The 21,782-nt window shown below is 32.0% G+C and overlaps 2 protein-coding genes across 3 annotated transcripts; both read left to right on the plus strand.

The window, feature by feature from the left end:
* Window positions 1-2,732: 2,732 nt before the first annotated feature.
* On the plus strand, window positions 2,733-13,097 carry LOC132913987 (synaptic vesicle glycoprotein 2B-like). Its single transcript, XM_060972719.1, has 11 exons — window positions 2,733-3,265; window positions 4,933-4,989; window positions 7,732-7,893; window positions 8,570-8,732; window positions 8,850-8,971; window positions 9,343-9,581; window positions 9,904-10,124; window positions 10,242-10,462; window positions 11,177-11,336; window positions 12,174-12,301; window positions 12,526-13,097. The coding sequence occupies exons 1-11, from the start codon at window positions 3,262-3,264 to the stop codon at window positions 12,579-12,581; spliced, it is 1,533 nt and encodes a 510-aa protein (XP_060828702.1). The 5' UTR covers window positions 2,733-3,261; the 3' UTR covers window positions 12,582-13,097.
* A 260-nt stretch (window positions 13,098-13,357) lies between these two features.
* On the plus strand, window positions 13,358-20,840 carry LOC132913981 (citron Rho-interacting kinase-like). 2 transcript variants are annotated; one of them, XM_060972697.1, is made up of 11 exons: window positions 13,358-14,570; window positions 14,645-14,998; window positions 15,369-15,613; window positions 15,748-18,291; window positions 18,362-18,808; window positions 18,882-19,234; window positions 19,318-19,478; window positions 19,554-19,766; window positions 19,844-20,096; window positions 20,170-20,248; window positions 20,330-20,840. In XM_060972697.1, the coding sequence occupies exons 1-11, from the start codon at window positions 14,369-14,371 to the stop codon at window positions 20,345-20,347; spliced, it is 4,869 nt and encodes a 1,622-aa protein (XP_060828680.1). In that variant the 5' UTR covers window positions 13,358-14,368; the 3' UTR covers window positions 20,348-20,840. The 2 variants fall into 2 exon arrangements, with proteins under 2 accessions (XP_060828680.1, XP_060828679.1); XM_060972696.1 differs by having other exon boundaries at window positions 20,170-20,840.
* Window positions 20,841-21,782: the final 942 nt, after the last annotated feature.

Genomic DNA, 21,782 nt, shown 5'->3' on the forward strand with positions numbered 1-21,782 from the left:
ATTAATTTCGCAATATTATACCTCAACAATGTGTTGATTAATTAAATGATATTCCTCAATGTTATAACATGTTGTTATACGTATTTGTTTTTTTACCAGATTGGTATTAGATCTAGCGTATCACGTCTTCTTTTTAAGAAATGTCCAATGATAAAAGATTAAGTCAAAAATCAGCTTTGTAAAGGTTACAATAAAGTGGGTAAAGGATAATAAAATCATAAAGGCAAAAGTAATAGGTAATAGAGGTATAAAGCCTACAAATCTACTAACCATATTTGTCCAAATAGTATTGAGATAATTATATGATTTTCACATTTAAAGATATCATTTTTAAAGCTAATTACAAATATTCCAACATTTTATTTTTATGAAATTACTGTCTCTACGTATCCTTTTAATTACTATAGATCTTTTCAAAGCTGATGTGATGAATGGTTTCGGGTGCAATTTTATTTCATAGTAACATGATATCATTTGTAACTGAGATTAGGTTATGTAAGTTCAAGATGTTGAATATTCATCTATATAAGGTACAAATGTTGTAAATATTCTTCACCACGTGAAATAGAATATTAAATCAAAACTAGATGAGATATCCTTGGATATCAAAGAGTGCAAAATAATCGTAGATGGCATTCCAAGCATGATATACTATGTAATAAACAGGTTACCTCACACATCTAACCGAATTTCGTCCAAACACTTTGTTTATTTACTGCAAATCTTATTACATATTTGGACAACGTGCATACAGACCCTGAAAATGTAGCTTATCTTTTTATCGTTATAAATCATATACATACCTACATAATACAGTAAAGAAGCACGTCGTCACGCGTTTTCAGTCGTCAGTTTCATTCCACGCATCGAAATCTCTTGAACATTTGTGCACTATCAAACAAATTACACTCAATTAAAAAAATACATTCATATTAGATGATCTACCAATTATATTATTAATTTGAAATTGATTCTACAATATCCTTTACTTTGATGAAATTATTAATAATCCTTCTATTAAACAGCCCTATTGGTATTGTGGAAAACTGAGAATTTCGATGTGCCAACTGGTGGTAGGAAATTGAACTACTGAAAGTAGGTCGAATATCCAAATAATCGCAAATGTTTAAATGAACACCTTGTGAAAAACGAGAGTCTTTATATTTGTTTTAATGCGTTTAAATTGATCATTATGATAAGAGTCATATAATTATTTAACCAATTATAAAAATTTACGCATTTACATTTTCTCCTAGAAGAGATAAAGCTAAAATACGTGGTCCGGCCAATTAATATATCCAAAGAAGACTACCCATGAAAGTTATAAAGCCAATCATTAGGTAGCTAACTATGGTGCTCCTCCTTTAGCTACATTAAAAAAATAATTAAATGTAATCTTAAGAGTTGGATGATGGGAGAAAAAAATTTGAAACCGTACACTGTAGCTGCTTTTTTAAAAATAAGATGCATTTATTTACAATACTAAACGTGTGTAAAAACTTTGCTAATAGAAGAATCTTTCAGTCCCATATTTCTCTGATGAGAATCAATAACGCAGATGTACCGACGCAGATGTACAGTACAAAAAACTCACTCGTAACACATACGTTTTCATCATTAGGAGCAAGCGTGTTAATAATAGTAATAATTTAGTCCAGTTTTTATTAAAAATTAAAAAGGTCAAGAACTAAGAAGTTGGTTGGAAAACTTGAATAAAGAACTCTAAATGACCACTCGATCATTTAGTATTACACATCGAACGACGAAAAGGTAATTAATCAATGATCTTTCCTTATTCTATATACTCTATATACTCTATAAACAAAGTCAGTTTAGTATTCCCATACTGGTAGAACAATTATAAATAATTTCATTAAAGTAAAGGATATTGTTATTGATATTGGTAGAATTAATTTCAAACTCTGTATTTGAATATGTATTTCTAAATTTTCAGATTGATTTTAAATATTGCATCATATGCATTTTAAGTAATGCGTATAATCATAACGTGTCTCGTTACAGTGTCGCTAATGAAGTTTCAAAATGTTTCATATAACACACATAATATATCCGTAAAGATTTTTATGGTAAAGTATTCAAATACATTTGTGAGCTCGAATAACAACAAAATTTATTAATAAAGAACAGAATAAGCTTTTATACAAAATAGTAAGTTCAATTCGGCGTCCATGTCAGATAAAGGTATCACCGATGCATAATGTGGACAGAATTCTCGTACGTAATAAAACAACCTCGTAAGAGTAAACCGGTGTATTTTAATCAAAGTAATCTGAAGCAATTAGAAATCCCGTGATACTTGTTACAACTGTCTTATCAATTAGGTGCACGACTATATCGTATGACATAAACAATTATTGCAAAACTGTTCTTAACGCACACAGTTCTATACTCTTCTCTATACTAACACTCTTCGGTGCACATAGACACTAAACCCTATGTAAACAAACGGGGTGGATATCAGGAATTTTCAGAACACTCAGATTTCTTTCTTTCTTGCTTCCTTTCTCTTTTCTTTTTTTTCTTTTTTTTTTTTTTTGATCAAATTTTTCTCAAAAGTCTCAAGTAGCTTTAACTAGAGGGAAAAGCGAAGACAAAGAAGAAGGAGGAAAAAGACAGAAGGTAAGAGTGACAGAGACAAACGAAGCTTTATATCTTATCTGGGGAGAAGACTAATAACTAAAAAGAGAGGAGATATATGCTGGGGCACGATCGATTTTTTGGTCAGTCGTTCGTTCACCACCGAGGGTCGTGCTTGGATCAAAAACTTAGTTATGAAGACTATAAGACGTTTCTAGTGCAACCTTCGTCTTTATTTCGTTCCAGAAGTATCTGCAATTCATCGAATTTGAAAGTTGAAACTTTCATTTAAAAAGAAAAATTTGAAGGGAAAGGAACTTTATAAAGATCGATTATCGATCAATAATAGAAGGTAGAAGATTTTGTACGAGGAGGTGGAAGATTTTCGTGAGGGGATAAAAAAGGAATATCCCCCGGTGGAAAGTCATCGCCAAAATTCGCTTGGGCGATAAAAACGGCGATCAAATACCACCGAGTGTTCACCAATGAGCGTGGCGTACGGTGGTTGCAGACGAGGACAAAACCGTGGAACACGAACAAGGAACAGAGAGTGCTGCACTTTGGCGACCGGGGTCCTCCAGAGTCCCGAATTCTCACCGACACCACCTGACTTCATTACTTCACGTGAGACTAACGTACATCTTCGCAACGTAATCGCAAACCATGGGTAGGTTTTCATGGCGATTTAAAATATAGAAAATACTATCGTATGATGATAACGATGGAGATGATGATAATAATGATCACGGTAGAATGAGAGTAGTGATTGTATACGTTTCTGATTCTGGATCTTTAGATCTTTAGATTCTTAGATTCTTAGATACTTGAATCATTTTCTTATTTATGAATATGTTTTAAAAAGTTAACAAACATCAGTTTGTATTTTTATGGAACGAGTAGAATAAGAATAGCTATAGCTTTAAGGGTTGATTTTGAATTGTAGATTCTTTAATTTTAATTTTTTTATTTGTGAGAATACTAAGTATTTGAGAAATATTAGTTTGCTGCTCGTTTGGGATTATTTAATAATATTTCTATGGATTTTCTTCCATTTACTGATTTATTTTATACTTATATTTTCTTCTACTTATTTATTTTTTTATTTGTTTGAAATTAGCTGGTGAAATAAGTAAAATAAGAATAGTTAGTAATAAGTCTAAAAGTTGATTTTGAATTAGAAATTGTAAGAATCACCACCAATATTTTTTAGAGGCTTTCTCTGTCTTTCTAATAATTCTTTTTATTTTCTAAAGTAATTATTAGATAAACAATTGCGATCAAAGTTAGTAATGATTATTGACATTAACAAATAATTATAAATCGAGTTCATTTTGATGACTGACAAACTGAAAAAATAAACTATTATTATTATTACCGACATTAACATAATCATTTATATCTATGATAGTATATAATAGAATAGATGGATATTATCACCGTACATACATGTTTTACTGATTGCAATACAAGATAATATTGTTGCGGTTTTTCTATTCCTTTCTTAGTACCATTAATGTATTTGCTATCACTGCTTTGCTATCGATACCATCATTACTAATCAACATATTGGTGTAGCTATTAATATAACATTACTCAACCACAGATTTGTTTCTGATAGCAAAGGATAATCGTCTCGAGAAATTATGAAATATATTTATGATAAAAATCTTTGGATATTTAGATTAAAAAAATCAAAATAACGAATTAAGTGACTTTAATCAAACATCGTGTGTCTATATTAAAATTTTTTCTATTGAAAATTTTTTATATAGTCGCATTTGATTGATCGTCCAAAATTATTTCGATAATAATTGGGAAGATATAAATCATAATCTTTTATATCGCCGCTAACAACAAATTACGCTTTTCTATGTACCAAAAATCTCTTGAAACATTATAGGAATAATTTTGCATGATCTATTAACTGATAATTATCTTGAGCACGTATGTACATGAAAATAAAAATTTTGATATATTTTAATATATTTATCAAAAATATGTTTCCAATCATTATCAAATAAATTTTGCATTGTATATTATCAATTATTTATTTTTTAATACGATTTAATGTAAAACACTCCACTAAATTTTAGCAAGAATTCAACATTTAGCAAGTAAAGAAAAAAAGCATTTGTAACGATCATCATCTAAGTAAACTTTGCACGATCTATCAAACATCAATTCTTTAAATATCTTACTCAACGTAAAAATTCCATGGCAAACACGTGTCCACGAAATATACTGATACACTGATACACTATCGCGATCTTTCTTCAAATAACAATAGAAAACATGATATTTTAAGAAGCTCATAAATCTTTTGGTTTTTGACAGGGCTCGACTTCTTGGCAGACGGAGGTGCCGATTTCGAGCATGCAATCACCGTAACAGGTAATCCATCCTCTTTTCCGTATTGATTAAGTATTAATAGTATATCATCGAAGGAAACCAAAGCTTTATCATAATAACATTTGATTTCAATCAACAGAGATAGAAAACATCATTGTAAAATTGCGTTTACAAAAATAATATTGATTACACTCATTTCTACGAATCAATGATTTCCTACTACGGAATATACACGATTAATAATCATCATTTTTGAGATGCAAATGAGAATTGAATTTATCACAATTTTTAATTAAGTATTCATTGGATTGTTTAAAGATATGTTATATATGTTTAATGACACCTTTTCTTCTAATTAAATTTTTCGTTTAGTTAATTTGAGACTAAATTTGATGATACGTATATCTTAACGTTGATTCTAAATATTTTAATTTAGACGTAAATGATTTGTAGTTTTAGCGTTGATTACATTTAATTACGATATCGGTACGGTTTAAAGTGTGTAAGTATTTGAATAATGAGATTGTAAAATACAGAGGATATCTAGTTCAAAAGCACTGTTTAATTTGCGTATTGTATTTGAATAAATACCATCAACGTCAGCATCGAAACCGGATCAAACTTGTTACTCTTCTTGAAAAATGCTGATTCACGCGGAAGAATGTTATTCCTTTTGTCTCGATATAATTCTATCATGATTATGATGAAAAAGTTTCAGTTATATGTGAATCATAATCAATTCTCATTTACAAATTGCAAAACTTAAAATAAAAGATATTTATATTTTCATATTATCAATTGTTTCTTAAATCCTTAAATGAAAATTTGTCTTTTTTAATCCGGAAATATAAATGTTTATTATTTTAAAATCGTACAACTAATCTCCGAATTACTTTCACCTACTTGATCTCTGATATATACGTATAAATTCATATTTCACGATAACTTTACATTATACACTGTATTATGATGATATACAAAGTATTCAAACTGGTAAGACTGTTGTTTAATTCCGGTATACCAGAAAAGTCTGTAATCTTTGATAACTCCAAGTAGGAGTTTATTGCCGCTATATAAATTCCTTTTGAGCCAGCTGCTCCCAAATAACACAGGCTAGATAATTCGATTAAGCTTCATTCTGGATTCTTTGTATTAGTTAAGTATACGCGTTTTGATGAAAAACGAAATAACAAACAAATATGCTTTCCGGAAAGTTGTAAAAATATAAACATATTTTCCTATGCAATAGAAAATATAAAATTACTGTATTTTAAGAAACGTTATAGGAATTCTTACCAAAAGCAAAAAGGTAAATGATGCCATGTTCGATCTTGTTTCGAGTTCTTTGGCCACGTTCATTCACAAACATTCCAAATTCATTGTAGCAAAATGAGAGTTGCTCTTCCACGTACAAGAAAAACGCTAACTGGGGAAATAGCTGAGCTATCATCTTCTTCCTCTAAATTCTGTAATATCACAAAATATTAATCATATGTAATTAATTAACACATACAGATACCAAATTGCAAGAAAATTTTAAATCTTGCAAAAGAAGTTAGTACTTACTTATTATACTTATTCATGCACTCTTCCTAACTTCCTATCCTAGTAATAAAGTTTAAGAATTTCAACCAGTTTTTCTTATCAGTCTGGCTCAAAGCCATGACATCCAAACGTGGTGTCGGCCAACAAGTGGTCGATGAATTGGATTCTGCTCTGAACATAAATGGTATGTCCGTCTTCGTTGTTTCCATTACATCTGGATTAGTTATTGCATCTAATATAGTAAATCCATCCTTCTCGATTAAATCAATACGATTCATTGGTGCCATTCAGGGAGATGGCTGGTGATCGTAAGTACATAGACACGGTCCTTCCAACCTAAGGTACTTTCTTTCCCAACAAGTATTCGAGCGGTCTGGAAGTTTCACCCAACTTTCCATCGGCACGCTATTGCTTTTACTTTCTGCATCGCATATCAACAATAATCACATATTAGTATAAAATATAGGATTGCACGATTAAAATATTAAATATCATACCGTGTCGGGTCTATCCGGTTGATCTATAGCTAACGTTTGAACGCTTCCAGTCAATGACGATAAACTTTCGTCGCTATTTCTCCAGCTTTTACCAAACTGTTTAGCAAAACCTCCGGGTAAACCACAAGTGGCAGGTGCGGTAACCATGTTCCGCGTTCAAGTTCCCTTTCATTGTGTGGATTTCTCGGTCCAATTTCTTTGTTTGCTCATCTAAAGGCATATCCATTTCTATTATGGACCTCATCCCTGTTGTATTTGGTTGTACGGTTTCCATCTTAAGAGTAGTATTCTTTGATTAGTTTAGTAACAGGCGTCTGTTCCAGGCGTCGTAATAATTCTTTGAAGATGCTCATTTTACACAAATTCTGCTCTTCTTCTTCTTCTTCTTCTTCGAGAAAGAGAGAGAATCCTGTAATCAAAATATTGTTCACCTAAATTTAGAAAATCAGGGAATTATTTCGAGTCAAATTTTAAGCATAATGTTAAAATTACGAGTCGTAAAATCTTGCAAATTTTTCGAGACAACGACTGCAAACGATTATCTTATCTTCTATTCCATTATGCGTATCAGGAAAAAAGAAGAAAGTTGGAAACAAATTAATGTTGACTCTTATAAGATTTAACAAATGCTTACAGTATGAATCAAAGATCAAATAGTTTCTTGATTGCAACGATAAATCCTTTCCTTGTAACTTCCTTAAGATTTGATTAAATATTTATAAGATTATATTTTTCTTATCAGGATTCGGGAAATTTCATTACATGCTGTTGGCGGTTTGCGGTTTAATTTATATGGATACTGCCATTGGAGTCACGATACTTTCATTTGTATTACCAGCAGCACAATGCGACCTGGAAATGGATTCCACCGCGAAAGGTTGGCTAACAGCATCACCAATGCTGGGTGAGTACCATAAAATCTTTACAAAACTAATATTTTTACGTATTTTTACTTTCTTCGCTTAGTAAGTTTAGAATTCAGAAGGGAGAATGTTTGAGAAAATTTTTGAATTTGTGCTGAGAAAGAATTTTTTCCACGGTCAGTTTCCATGTTTTCCTAACAGGAAAATTTTTTAGACCATGAATTTTGATATATTTTCGAAAGAAACTATTTTCCACTGATCAATTTTTAACTTACGCTAAGACATTTATAAAAAATACTATTTCAAAACTCAAATTTATTTAATTTCCTGTTAGAAATATATAATTTTGATCTTTATCGAATGAAATTTCTTTAATATAAATGAATAGCCTCTCTAAAGGGAGCATATTAATCAGACTTGATATTATAACATTTCTATCTCCTGGTGAATGGAGGTGTCTGACTCATAGCGAATATTTCTACTTAAAGTTTTATCTATCAGCGCTTAACGTGTTTAACGAAGAAAACCATATGCCATATGTGTACCACGTGGAAATTATTTTATTATCAGCAATAATCTATTAGGAAAGAACCAAAGTTAAGAAACCACACGATACCATTTCATACATTTTTCGATCATTCCTTTCTTTCACTGTAAACTATACGTTATAGAATTAGTTAAAAAATAGAAAACTAACTTTTACTTTGTTATTCATAGGGATGGTGATTGGTTCTTACATATGGGGGTGCCTGGCTGATACCAAAGGGAGGAAAGTTGTGTTAATCGCTACATTGTTAATGGATGGCATTGTTGGCGTTGTTTCTTCCTTTGTCCAGTACTTTTGGGTCTTCCTGATATTCCGTTTCTTTAACGGTTTCGCGTAAGTGTATTGTAATTGAACGTTAAATCCTTTACATCTTATGTTCCCCACCTCAGACACTTTTTATTTTTCTTTTCGTTTTGTTCCTATTTTTATTCTTTTATGTTATATATACAGCGTTACCGGAGCTATGGGAATTTGTTTTCCGTATTTAGGGGAGTTTCAGGCGACAAAATATCGCGAAAAATGTCTTTGTTGGATGGAAATGTTCTGGACAGTCGGAGTCATAGTATTACCACGTGAGTCTCATCTTGTAATTTCATTTATACATAATATTCCTTCTTAACATTGAATAAAGTAAATCTGTATAAATGTTCGCAAATAACAGCATCGATATAGTGTGGCGGGAAACTTGGATAGTTCAAATCAATTTCTTAGCTCGTCCTTCCATTCCAGATGTTCTTCAACAAACATTATCGTAATACGAAGTGGCGAGAAATTTGAATAATTTGAATTGTTCTCTTACAACGTTCTACTTTATTCAAAATATTAATAATTGACTAATCTAGACAGTTTTATTAATTCACCGTTCTATTAAAACTGTTAATCAGATTTTTTAATCTAATTAGCTTTGTAATTTAATCACCATTCTTTCTCTTCGTTTATTCAGTGATAGCATGGCTGATCATACCGATGGACTTCATGTACGTCTCGGACATGTTCTACTTTAAATCATGGAATCTCTTCGTAGCGCTGTGCGCTCTGCCCTCGATAATGTTGGGCCTGTGGCTGTTTGCATTCCCGGAGAGCCCGAAATTTCTCCTCGAATGCGGCGAAACAGAAGCTGCCCTCGAAGTATTTAAATGGATCTACTCGCAGAACACTGGGAAAGACGCCGACTCTTATCCGGTAATGAAGTACACAAAAACACCGAGTCCAGATCTTCTCAGATTTTGTTACATTTATTTTCCGATCGTGTTTCGATTTTGCATTTGCACTTTTTACTTACATTTCGAACCGATGTTTCAGGTTTGCTCCAAATGCAAGTAAAAAGAAAAGCCAATACCAAAATATCTTGCTGTCGTGAAAATTTGAAATTCCTTGGGTTTCTCGTGTTAGCAATTACTGAAATCAACTAATAAAAAATTAATTAATTAACGAGATTAACTCGTATCATTTTCTTTTTTATTTCTAACGTCTTGTTTGTATAATCGTCCGTTTCTTCTTTCAGGTGAAATCACTGCAAGAAAAAACCAAAGACAAAAGCACGAGGTCGTTGAAACTACACAAACGAAAGGATCTAAAGGTGCTTTTAAAGGAAGTACGTGATCTAACTGCTGCTCTCTGTAAATCGCCGTACCTTAGGAACACATTGCTCGCCTGTGGAATTCAATTTGGCCTTACCAGTAGTTACTACACCCTCATGGTTTGGTTCCCAGAATTATTCACCAGGTACGTACATTCCTTCCGGAAAATATTTTTATGTTCCTTCCGAAAGTTACCTGATCGATTTATTAAATCTATTATTTGATCGACTCAGCGGGATTGAACATCTAACTGTTTCAATAGATTCGAACAATTTGAACACGAATATCCTGGCAAATCCACGTCGGTTTGCATAGTATCGTCTTTATCGAGTGATAATGGAACTGCAGTCCAGGATTACGGATGCGGCAGTGTAATAGCGCCTTCCGTTTATCTTCACACAGTTTATATAGGACTTGCTTGTATTCCTGGCTCCATTATTCTACCGATTTTCGTGCACAAACTCGGCGCCAAGTTCTTTTTGAGTAAGTATACAATTATCATATGCACGTAGTTCCATTAATTCTTCAGATACCATAAATACATACAGGATGTATCCTAACATATGGCACCCACTTGAAGGGTAGACAAAAGGTACAAGAACAATAAAAAAGAAGATCGTATGGAAATGTGTCCTATCAGATCTTGTTTCAGGTACATGTCGAATGATACAGACCGTAATAAACAGTTACGGATTATAATTATTGAAACACAAATTTTTTTTTTTTTTATTTTATTTTGCTTTTTACAATTTGTCCTGAAGGACATTTGGTAAAGTGTTACATCTCATTGGTAAATAAAAAATAAAATAAAATAAATATAGCATGTGGGTGGCTACTCCCAGCGGGGTGCCAGCTTCGTTTTTTTCTAAGTTATATCTCTTATGAGGTCTATTGGGTGTTTCCTTTTTAGTCTTCTTGCGATGTTTGTTGTGTTGCACGTTTCAGCTGCCAGCTGGTTCGGGATTGAAACACAAATGTCTATAATTTTGAAACAAGCTCGGATAGGGTACATGTTTGTATGAACTTTATTCGTTGTTCTTGTGCCTCCTGTTCATTACTGAAGTGGGTCCAACGTGTTATGGGACACGTTGTATATACGTTCAATGAATATCATTCTTGTAAATAAGAATAACATTTTAAGAAATATCTCATGCCTCGTTCCATCCTACAATTAAAAGTGATAATACTGAATTTCAGTCATGTCGTTAATGGTATCCGGCGCTGTAACTGTCGCCTTCTATTTTGTGGTCAATGCGACGCAAAACCTAATATTATCCTGCGTGTTCGAGGCACTGACGTCCCTCGGTATCTCGTTGGTTTATTGCATAATCGTCGACATGTTTCCGACGAATCTCAGGTGAGCAATCATGCACATTCTTCTGATTTATTTATTACACGAAATGTGGAAACAAGCAAACGCACAATCTCCAGTGATTTACAATCGTTTCTCAAGTTAATTACATTGGCGACAGCCGAGGACAAAACAAGGACACAATGTAATGAACGACACGTTTACACGCCTTTTAATCGTATAATCTCATAGTTTACCCAATTGCATCGTCGCGGTGTCGTGTCGTTACAACATAAAAAAATAACGTACTATTTGTTCGACCGTGCTACCGAGTCAGTCGTGGAATAGAAAGCATTTTTATATTTCATAATTTTCAGAAATTTCAAAAATTAATCGATATTTCTATATTTTCGAGGATCGCGTGTTGTGGAAAATTTGTATTGTAGACTACTACTTTATGACTTTCCTAATGAGCCTCTTTAGGGACTTGTAAAAGCAGTCCAGATTCTTATAAGGTCTGGACTGCATACCGCGAAACGTGCCCATTTGGCTCAACCCGAAGCAGGCCAAATGGACACTGATTCACTCGTCGGTTTGATTGGTCAAGCGAATCATCACAGAACATAAGTGAAGATAGAGAGGTCTAAAACTATCAGTTTCAGGTCTCCCTTGAAAAGGTGAATTGCAATGTTTACGAAACGTCGGTCCAAATTGCAAATGCCAAGTGCAAATGCAAAATCGAAACATTTGCTTATCCCGAAAAACCAGTATCAAAATATTTCATTCGTTCATATTAAATATCATGAGTAGTATACATACTTTGAATATTGTTATATTTTGGGGGATATTTTATATTTTGGTGTATTTTTGAAAACTAAAATTATGAATTTATTGAATTTTCAGAGTAATGGCTGCAGCCCTCTCCCTTACCATGGGTCGATTAGGCGCATTAGTCGGTAACTTAGTATTCGGCTACCTGATTGATTTAGCCTGCGTGGTACCTATAATTTTATTCGCAGCATTTTTATTCAGTAAGTACACATTATAAATCGCCTCTAACAAAGTAATTCATTCAACAATTAAATAGTAAATTATATAAAATTTATAAATATCAATGGATATTTAAAAATATCTCTTTTGAATAACAAACTTATCATGCTTTTCACTTGTGATAAAGAAGATCATATTTTATTTTTACAATAAGGACGTATGTATAATAAATATACTAATTAATTTTTTATTTCTTTCTTTTTAGTATGCGGGTTTATGTCTTTTCTGTTACCGAAAACAGGTAAAGAAACCCTCGAATAATCGAAGAACGACTCGTCTCTTGAAGAGAATCGAGCGATAAAAGTATTTCCAGAAGTGGAAGTACAATTAATACACGTTGAGAAGGATCGTTCTTCTATAGGAGAAGTTCTTGACAAAAACTAGCATTGTATTGCGATAATAATGATCGAAGAAAACAATAAGCACTTCGATATCTGCGAATGTTTCGATTTTTATAAGATCGTGAAGAATTTTTAATAACGAAAGTCCGTTTTTACTTCGTGCAACAACGTGTAAATTTGTGTAAATATATAATATTTATTTTATTTTGTGTGTCATCTTGAAGATGATCGGATACTGTAATCATAAATTAGATAAGATAATGTACGAGCGCGGTTAACTATGTTCGAATTGCGCGCCAAAACGAGTTAGGTAAATACTTGATAAAACGTTTACAAATATAAAGCCAAGAGACGCTGTTTAACGTTTATAATTCTTTTGTTCGATTTAAAACACCTGTATTCCTAAACCAATACGAATAAATATAATTTTAACATATTCCACGCAACATACATAATTACTTCATACGTGCTCGATTTTAATATCGAAAATCACACATACAATGTAATTTTAATCCACAAACACTTTAATCATGTAGAAGTTAATATTAAACATTAATATATTTAATGTCTATACGCATCGTTCTTAATCATAAATGGCATAGTAATAATAGTAATAGTAATGGCAATAATAGTAATGGCATAGTAATTTAAATATACATAATAGAATAAATGTTAATATAAAAGTATATTAACAATAGTATGAATAGCATAAATTTTATTTGAAATTTATAATCGTACATTGATTAGACTCGAGTGCTTGTAAAACAAAACACATAAATCCCAAGTACACACGTACTGTTTATGGAGAAATTTTTAGAAAAATATTTAAGTACACAAAGTAAATATGTAAATATAGAAAAGTACTCACATTTATATTAAAATTCTATTCTGACACTTGAATTCTTTCTTCGATTTCAAACTAAGCAAGCTCCATTCATTCACTAATGCAGAGGGCAGTGCAATCCGACAATTTTATCGCCATCTATCGTGAATATGATTCTTGAGAATCAAACAGAATTTTGAATTACAAAATAGAGTTTGATCCGCAATTATAGATTTGATAACTGTATAACTGAATAATTGCGCTGTTATAAATATCTGTTACATAAGGATATTAGGGTGTATTATCAATAATTTTCGTAACAAAACTTTTCCCATCTTCTCTGACACACTCTTACTCGATAAAAATAAAATTGCGCTTGCGCGATCACCACCAATTGCCAATGCGGCGCCAAAGTACCACGTGACCGTAGTTAACGGCTTTCATGTCCGCAACCGTTATAAATACGCTGTGGTTATGAGTACGATAGTGTAAAACAAAACGTGTAGCATTAAATATAACATTTTCATGATGTATAACCATACAAAAACGTTGTTATACAACCGAAGAACATTACACACTCGATAAGATAGTGTTTATTTGTGTTTTTAAATTCATGCAGGTTACAAATCGCGGGAATTTTGCAAAGTTTAATATAGAGTGTAGGCATAATAAAAGTTTGATTTAAACTTGACTAAATTATGTTTGATTCGTTCCTATATTTTCATGTATCAATCTCGATTCTTTCGATTATTCTAGTCAATGAGATGGATACGTTGATTGTTATGAAATAAAACATTTTTAACTGCATGTTCTGACAGTTTATCTAACAAAAGTGAGATAAAAAATATTCAAAATTATTTGACCACAAATGAACAATAAAAAGAATGGATTTTGAGAGCAGAGAAAAGGAATTTGAGGAACGTTACAGAAAAATCTGTGGGAAAAATAGACGATCCACCACTAACAATGAAACTCAACAAGAGGAAAAAACAAGAAAAGTGGAGATATCCAAAAAAGAGAAAGAACATTTGGAAAAAGAATTAAACACAGCAAAATGTGATCTGGAAATAATTCGGCGAAGTCTTGGTAAAACTATTACCAAAATTCCTGTAACAATTTTGTCTATATCTATTTTAATCTGGTACATCCTGTATTTATAGGTGGTGATAGAAGCACACATGCATCAGACTCAAATGATCAGTTTAAAGATATTGAGAAAGACTGCTCTTCCTTTTTTGAGTTTAAGTTTCATAAGCATCATTCCTCTCAGTCTGACAAATTCTCTAAAGAGAAAAGTGAATTAGAAGCACAATTAGATAGTAAGAAGAAAGAGATTCAAGAGAAACAAAAGAAGATATTTGAATTACAGGAAAAAATCAGTAGCATGACGCAATTGGAAGCTCAGCTCCAAGAAAAATCAAAAAGATTAGAAGCTTACAATAAAGAGAGAGATATTCTTGAAAGAGAATTAATTGCAACAAAGTCAGAGTTAAATGGAATAAAAAGAACATTAGGTAAATTGACTTGCAATTCATGTGTAGAAATTTTAAGCAATTTCTTTTTTTCAATCTTAACTTCATCTATTTTTCTTCCATATAATCTAAATTTCAACATTATCAAACTTATATATTACTACATTAATCAATAGAAAAATCATGGAATTTTTTTAATTAGCCCATGATTATAATTCATTATAAAATTAGTGTATTATTTTTAAGTATCTGATATTTAATTTCTAAAATTTTTTAATCATATTAAAAGTGACTATTATTACATACTTAGATATAGTAGTAATTGTAAATAATAGAATCTTTCATGTATATATAAAACTATGTTTTATTTGTATATGTGAAACTATGTACAATGATTATTTTATAATGTCAGAACTAGAGCGTCAAGAAAGAAGAGATTTAGAAACCAGAGCTTTAAACTTGATAAAAGATGCTAAACGTAAATGGGAGAATGCAGAAAAGGAAAAAGTTGCACAATTGAATAAACATATAGAAACACAAACTGTAAGAATCACAGAATTATGTACTAGTAACAATGAGATGAGCTCAAGATTGCAAAGAACAGAATGTGAACTTCAGACAGCAAATGCAGAATTACATAAACTCAGAGTATTTCAGGTTAGTAAAATATATGTACATATATATAGTGATACATAAATAATATAGTACATACATATAGTAATATAGTTTAGTAAAATTTATCTAATTTAAATTTAAAGGAAAAATATTGAAATAATTATTTATTTTATTAGATGCAATATAAAGAATCACTAGCCAAAACAAGAGAACTGAGTCGGCAAAGTGTTCAAGGTGTTGAAACTAAACTGGAAGAAATAGCTGCACGTTCACATAACCAATTAGCTGAACTTAGAGCAAAATTGGATTTAGAAGTTGCCAAGAATACAGATTTGGAGACTAAGTTAAGAAATGAACAAGATTCCAACCATTGTCGTCAATCAAGGTTGAATGTTGCTTTAGAATTAGCTCAAAATGAATTGAAAGATTGTCAGGAACAGTTACGTAGCATACAGGCTACAATACCAGCCAGAGATGCAGAGATAGAAGCTTTAAAAAAACAATTACAAGATAGGGCAAGGCAGTTAGATAATGCTATAGCATCAGAACAGGCAGTTGCCACAATACAAGAACAATTGGAAATGTCAAAACTTGAAAATGAGCAACTAAAACAACAATTACAAGTGATAAAGTCTGATTTAAATGAAACAATGATGAACTTGGAACAGAAGGAAGCCCTTGCTCTAAACTTAGAACAAGCTACACAAGATAAAGCTGCTTTACAAAAAAGATTACAGGATTCTCTCCAGAAAGAAGAGGAGCATTTGCGTAAGGTTGGCAATTTAGAAGAATTATTACGACGCTTGGAACAGAGCGTTACTAAACTAGAATCAGAGAATGCTACTCTTAAGATGGAAACCATACAACCAAGTACAAATAGGATGTCTATAATAAAAGAAGATACACATTTAGAAGAACAAATGAAGAAATTAGAACGAGACCTCCAAACAATGAAAGAAAACTTGAATGCAGAACGTCAGACAGCGAAGCAAGCACAAATCAATTTATGGAAGAAGGAAAAGGAACTATCGGATGCAAATTTAGATAAACGAATTGCAACGAGGGAGGCTAAGAAGGCAGAAGAAAGAGTTAAAATATTACAGGAAGAAAAGCAAAAGCTGACCGAAAAATTAGATCATAAAATAAAAGAGGGAGAAGAGAAGTCAAGGAAGCTACTTAAAGAGTTAGACAATGCAAAAGCGTCATTGAATGATATTACAAAAGAATCTACTAGAAACAAAATGCAAGCTGATTCGGCCCAAAGGGCGTTAACTGAGACCAATCATCAAATAGAAGAATTACAGTCTTCGAGTGCTTCTTTACGCAGAGAATTAGACGCGGCGCGGAAGCAATCGAAAGTAAATCAAGATCGGGTCGACAAGTTAAGTAGTGAAAATAACCATTTGACGCAGATCATCGCAAAACATACTGAAAAAATACGTGAATTGGAATCAAAGATAGATAAATTAGAACAAGAGATTAAAGGCTATGAATTGAATACTGAACTTTTGAAAGAAACCTGTACAGTACTTGAAGAACAACTAACAGATTACGAAAGACTAACAAGTGATCACGAAACACGAGAAAATATACTAATTCAAGATAAAATGAAGTTACAAAAGGATCTAGAAGCGACTGAGGTGAAACTTCGCGAAGCACAAACCGCACAAAACGAAGAAAGGTCACTGAGACTGACAGCAGAACGAAATATCGAGAGACTTGCATCGGAGATAAGCGATATAGAGAGCGAAAGAAATAATTTGATAGCTCAAAGAGATCAATACAAGAAGCTTGTACAAGACTTAAGCGAACAAGTTGAAAGTTCGACAAATAAATGCGGGGAATTAGAATGTGATCTTTCAGAAATGAAACGTGCTTTAGATATCACTAAAGCAGAAACAAGGGTCGTTAAAGAAGAAAGTAGTCAACACTTAACGCGAGTTCACGAATTGAAAGAGGCGAATTTCGTGTTGATGAATGATTTGCAGAATAGCATAGATCAAGGTCAGGAACTTCGGATGAGGATCACAGAATTGGAAAGCATCTTGGAGGAAATGCGGCAATTCTATCAGGAAAGGGAAGTGAAAGCCGAGAGTACCAGACAACAACAAACAAAGTTGATAGATTATTTGCAATTTAAATTAGAAGAGTGCAGTAAGAAGAAGAAAACAGTATGTGATAAAATACTTGGTACTAAGCAGAAAGAGACTATTCCTCCTAGTGGTACTGGAATGCCAGTTGGATATCGCGAATTGGAAAACCAGTTAGCAAAAGAACGCGCCAAAGTTAAAGCATTAACTGAACAGTTATTAACACTGAAAGCTATCCACGCTTCGACCTCCCCATCGTGTCCCTCCGCACCCGATATAAAAAACGTAAATTATACCACAGAACCATCAACTACCTCATCTAAACGTTTGTCGCCGCAAAGAATTGGACACCATATTCCACATCGATTTGATGTTGGTCTACCAATGCGAGCTGGGAAATGCTCCACGTGTTTGGATTCCATTCATTTTGGAAAACGCGCAGCTATTTGCAACGAATGTCAAGTAATGACGCATTTAAAGTGCATGGTTACCGCACCTGCCACTTGTGGTTTACCCGGAGGTTTTGCTAAACAGTTTGGTAAAAGCTGGAGAAATAGCGACGAAAGTTTATCGTCATTGACTGGAAGCGTTCAAACGTTAGCTATAGATCAACCGGATAGACCCGACACGGTATGATATTTAATATTTTAATCGTGCAATCCTATATTTTATACTAATATGTGATTATTGTTGATAATAGGATGTATGTGATGTAGAAAGTAAAAGCAATAGCGTGCCGATGGAAAGTTGGGTGAAACTTCCAGACCGCTCGAATACTTGTTGGGAAAGAAAGTACCTTAGGTTGGAAGGACCATGTTTATGTACTTACGATCACCAGCCATCTCCCGGAATGGCACCAATAAATCGTATCGATTTAATCGAAAAGGATGGATTTACTGTATTAGATACAGTAATTAATCCAGATGTGATGGGAACAGCAAAATCGGACATACCATTTATTTTTAGAATAGAATCTAATTCATCGACCACCTGTTGGCCGACACCACGTTTGGATGTCATGGCTTTGAGCCAGACTGATAAGAAAAATTGGTTGAAGTCCTTAAAGTCTATTACTAGTCAAAATATACTGAGTAATGTTCATAGAAGTAAAAAATATCAAACTATATTAAGACTAGCAAAAAATCAAGTGAGCAATCTTGTTTACCTTCAAACAATTGTATTTATATTAAATTCATTTTTAACATATAAATATTTTACAGTTGGATTTAAATTGTGCCGTAAATTTGACAGAAGAAAATGTACTTTTATTGGGTGCAGAAGAGGGTCTGTTTTCGTATAGCGGTGCTAAATCACGAACTCTTACTATGATTCGTGGAGTGAAAAAGGTGCACCAATTAACTTTACATCCCCATTTAGGAATAGCTTTAATGATAGCTGGTGAAAATAGGCAATTAGTATCTTGTAGTCTAAGGCAATTAAAGAGTAACGCAGTGGCTGCCGAATGCTCAAGGCCAGCAATTAATACAAAAGCAGTTTTATCTGGCACTGATAGCTACCATTTATATCAATTACAACGGGATATGCTTTGCGCAGCAACTGAGTCCCACGTAATGTAGGTTTTCTGAAGCAGATATGTTTTCATTTGATTTTCAATATCATATTTTATATAAAAATCTTGTTATGTTGTAAATATAGATTACTTAAATGGTACATTGAAGATGATTCTGGAGAATTTATTGTAGTCCGTGAACTTGAAACATCTGAACCATGTAGCTGTGCTATATTTACACAAAATGTTCTTATAGTAGGATGTAATAAATTTTACCAAATTGATCTTAAAAATTATTGTGTCGATGGTAAGTAATAAATACTATATACGTTATTTAGTGAATTCATTCATTCCATGCAATTAATAATTCATGGTGTTGCAGAATTTCCTGAAGAAGATGATAGTTCAGTCAAAGCTACACTATCAGGAGTAGCCAAGCTAGGCATTTTCCCAGTTTGTGTTTTAAACGTTTCTCTTGTACCTGGAAAAGTAGAGCTTTTGCTTTGTTATAATGAATTTGGAATGTTTGTGAATGAAAGTGGCCAAAGAACTCGAAACATTGATCCAACATGGAATCATTTACCTTTTGCTTTTGGTAAGAAATCTTGTAACATTTCTTAAAATACAATAATCTTACACGCTGCATAAAAAATAATATTTGTATTCTTACAGCTTTCCGAAAACCATATTTGTTTGTCATTCATTTTTCATCCGTGGAGATTGTAAAACTCGATCAAGATACATATACTTTGTCAAAAAGTCCAGAACGAATTTTAATCGAGTTATCTAGTCTACGTTATTTGGGAGCTGCTGGCTCAAAAGGAATTTATATAACGACAATGAACTCTTTCTTGGAACTATTAAAAATTGAAGGATCTTCTATCATACCCGAATCAAATGGCAGTCTTACTAGTTTAGATACTTTGTACGTCATCATAATACTGTATACTTAAAATTATCGTGAAATACGAATTTATTCATATTGATATATTTTACAGAAATCAAGAGGACGAAAGCAGTTCGGAGTTCAGTTTTACATCGAGTTTAATGGAGGCTTTAGATGGTCAAGGGAAAAAAGTACATTTTACCGGTGTTTCCAAATATTAATACATATTGATATTAAAAATAATAAAAATTTTATTTTTGATATAATTGTAGGAATTGCAAAAAAATTGAGATCAAGGCTGTAAACATTTTGTAACATTTAAGAGAAGTATGTTTTAATCAATATGTTGCAAGCTGTGTTTTTGTACACTTAATTTAAATACTTCATTCTTGCCAATACGTAACCGATAATTAATGCATAATAAACGAATGTACTCGAATCTTTTGTTTAAACAGGAAATTTTATTTTATATTTACTTTGTATTTAATTTCCTTTTAATTAAATGGTTACGTAGAGTCAGATCTCAAACGTTTGCTATACAGGAAAACTTGTATTGTATAGTATTAATCAACCAAATGTATTTATACGTTTCTCAAAAGTAATATGTATTTTACTTTCTACAAGCTTCATTAACTTTTCCAGAGATCTGAAGTTAATACTTATAGTACTACTTAATGCATAAATTAAGAATCATATTGTTAATACTATAATAGTATCGTTATTTAAAGAATGACAATAATATATTTTCGAATTTCTATATTGATGACAAAAATTTTGTAATTTTGTATTGTAAAATAAAATACTATTATTAATAGAATAAAGATTTATATGAAAAAAATCAAAAATCTATGTTGTTACTTAAGTGATCATTCATATTTTGATAACTGATGTTATCATGGTCATTTTACGTTATCAGTTTTTTAATTAACTGTTCGTACAATTTCAATTACGGCTAATACAAAAGAATATCTTCGGAAGCAATACTGACTGAATCAATACTGAAATAAATGACTGACTACCGATTATACTGTACTACTATTTTCTAACTATATTCCACGATAATTTTTTAATAATTACATACTGGTTCACTAGATACGGATTAAGCTATATTTTTAACTTGATTTTTATAGATACAGAAATTTAAACACATATTTATTGCACATCTTGTAACACATTATGTATGCATACATGATCCAATAAAATAATACAAAACAAAAAATGTGCATCTATTATTTCCTTATTAAATGAAAGAAACTTTTGGGACAACCTCATATAATTTTATTGATACCAAAACTACAATATTATGTTATACGATAGAAAATATATTAAATATTAATCAATGCGTCACAGTAAGTGATGGATTGAACAGATGTCGCTCTTCTCCGTGAATATTCATTATTTCAATACTACAAATGTCAAGGGTGGCCGGATGTCGCATTATTGTACATCATTATGTATGCATCCTGTTTGTGCCCCTAATTGAATTATGTATGATCCATTTTGTTCTATTACTACAAAATAGATTATACATAATTCAATAAAATAAAATAAAGCAAACAATGTTGCATCTATTATTTTCCTATAAAATGAAAAGAACTTTTGGGGCAACCTAATAATTTTATGGAACAGAAAAGACATAAGTTTCTAGGAAATCATACTACTGTTTAATAGAATATATTGTCATGTGACAAATCAAAAATGAAAACTAGATCTGGCATATCAGAA

This window comes from Bombus pascuorum, chromosome 14 (assembly GCF_905332965.1).
Source record: "Bombus pascuorum chromosome 14, iyBomPasc1.1, whole genome shotgun sequence".
NCBI lineage: Eukaryota > Metazoa > Arthropoda > Insecta > Hymenoptera > Apidae > Bombus > Bombus pascuorum.

Bases quoted from the DNA above. Each gene is read 5' to 3' on its own strand.
- LOC132913981 (XM_060972696.1), top strand. From the start codon at position 14,369: ATGGATTTTGAGAGCAGAGAAAAGGAATTTGAGGAACGTTACAGAAAA. The intron at 15,614-15,747 runs GTTAGTAAAATA...TTATTTTATTAG, and splicing joins ATAAACTCAGAGTATTTCAG to ATGCAATATAAAGAATCACT. The intron at 20,097-20,169 runs GTACGTCATCAT...TATATTTTACAG, and splicing joins CTTACTAGTTTAGATACTTT to AAATCAAGAGGACGAAAGCA.
- LOC132913987 (XM_060972719.1), top strand. The intron at 10,125-10,241 runs GTACGTACATTC...CTGTTTCAATAG, and splicing joins TTCCCAGAATTATTCACCAG to ATTCGAACAATTTGAACACG. The intron at 12,302-12,525 runs GTAAGTACACAT...CTTTCTTTTTAG, and splicing joins ATTCGCAGCATTTTTATTCA to TATGCGGGTTTATGTCTTTT.